Source organism: Poecilia latipinna, unplaced genomic scaffold (genome assembly GCF_001443285.1).
Source record: "Poecilia latipinna isolate Pla-1442-1.1 unplaced genomic scaffold, P_latipinna-1.0 Scaffold251, whole genome shotgun sequence".
In the NCBI taxonomy this organism is placed as follows: Eukaryota; Metazoa; Chordata; class Actinopteri; order Cyprinodontiformes; family Poeciliidae; genus Poecilia; species Poecilia latipinna.
The window spans coordinates 190202-192157 of NW_015112867.1; the positions used below are offsets into that span (position 1 = coordinate 190202).

The 1956-nt window shown below is 43.7% G+C and overlaps 1 protein-coding gene across 1 annotated transcript in view; it reads right to left on the reverse strand.

The window, feature by feature from the left end:
• lhfpl4a (LHFPL tetraspan subfamily member 4a) overlaps positions 1-1517 on the reverse strand; it is a 38393-nt gene extending 36876 nt beyond the window's left edge. Inside the window, exon 1 of the mRNA XM_015032814.1 lies at positions 132-1517. Coding sequence (XP_014888300.1) covers positions 132-540 — 409 coding nt within the window. The 5' untranslated portion in view covers positions 541-1517. The remainder of the gene's footprint in view (positions 1-131) is intronic.
• Positions 1518-1956: the final 439 nt, after the last annotated feature.

Below are 1956 nucleotides of genomic sequence, written 5' to 3' on the forward strand. Positions count from 1 at the left end.
TATATATATATATATAAGTGAGGGTTCAGATTCCAGATTTTAGACTCGCTAACTACTACTAACATTAGTTTTTTTGAGGAGTCATTTTACCAACATAATATTTATATTAAAGTCAAGAAATGCCAACCTACCGCACAGCAGCTGCATCCAGGCACAGGTCTTGTAAACGGTGGAGGTGTTGCAGAAGAAGAAGAGCGCCATGCAGGCGATGCAGCTGAGGATCAGCACCATGGACAGGAGCACGAACACCGAGGCGGCCTTGAAGGCTCCCGACGGGATGGAGCCGAAGTCGGAGAAGCTGCCCACGCAGGTGAGGTCCCGGCTGGACGCCTGCACGCTGCCCACGCAGTAGTGAAAAAGGCCGAAGTGACCGATGTGCGGCGTCTTGACGCTGTCGCCAATCCAGTAGGGCTGGATGAACACCACCACGTTAACGATGGCGAAGCAGATGGTGAAGATGGCCCACAGAACCCCGATGGCCCGGGAGTTGCGCATGTAGTTGTCATGGTAAATCTTGGAGGCTTCTTGGGAAGGCAACATGTTTGCTGTTTTCCTCCGTCTTTTAGACCTTTAATCTGTCTTTCTTTACACTTACAATGAAAATAATATGAATATGTAGAAACCCCACCACACAGATTTGACACATAAATATCCAAAAGCTCTCTTTGCGCTAAGATTTTTCCCCCGCTTTGGGTTTCTCTCTCTCTCTCCCTCTTTCACTCTCTCTCTGGAATGGGCCTAAAAAATCATGGGACCTGAAAATATGTATATGACCCCCAGAGGACAATATGTTACAAAAATAAAAAATGAAATGTAAGGAATGCTACATTAAAGCAATAGAAAATCATAGCCTACTTCTACCTCTGATGAATAATTTACCAACACCAGTGATTCAACATTGCTGGTTTTTCCTTGGGGCTACACCATAAATGATTAACAAAAAAAAAGAAAAAAGAACAAAAAAAGAACAGGAAAAAATATAAAGAAAATCCATCAGAATAGGATTTATTTCCTTTCCCAATCGTCAGGTGGATGGTGGGGGTGTGGGTGTGGGGGGGCTAAAGCTGATGTTCCTCCTCATCCATCAGTCCGGAGCTTTTCTTCGGGATGTCCTTTATCACCATCCGGGGGATGAGATGGTGCCTGTGGCGCCAGCGGTAGAGCCAGTTTTTACCTTCCGAGGCATTCGTGGGGGTGCTCCTGTTCCTCTGCCGTTCGCTTCTCTAGCGTCCACGCAAGCGTGTGGAAATCAAATGAATCAGAAGAAGACGAAAAATCAAAAACGAAACGCTCTCTTTGACGCGAGCCCTCTGTCAAATTTCAACAGTCCTTTCCCGTAAATCCGACATCCTCCAACGCCTTGACTCCATTATCATCATGTTTTTTTGTTTCTTTTTGTCGTAGCCTTTAACCAGTATGTCTCCTCTCCCTGGCGCGCGCGCTTTCTCTCTCTTTTCCTGTCTCTGTCTCCGTCGTCCTCCTCCTCGCGTTTCTCCGCGCGCCCCCCGGAAGATGCTGATGTTGTACTGATGACAGCGACGGGGCGCGTTCACGGCGCCAGCAGCAGTAGCAGCAGCGGTGGGGGAGAGAAATTTGCATCAGTGCGCACCTTCGCCTTGATCACCTTGAATTTGAAATCAGGAAGAAAAAAAAGGAGAATTCACTGTTGAATTATTTATTTTCCTTGAGCTGGATCATTCAAGCTAGTTTGACACTTTAACTTGGCTATCTGGGGTGAAATTTGAAATAAATTGCAAATTATTAATAGCCATTTGTTAGAGTTTTGCACAATCTTAAGGAAATATTCTGGGATATTCTTTTTTTATGTACTAATTTCAATATATTAAATTTTTATGTATTTTCTATTTTATTATTTCTTTTTAATTTAAAATATTTTTACAGTGATTCTTGAGAATAGGGACAAAATGGGTTTTAATTTTCCCCAATTTTTATTTT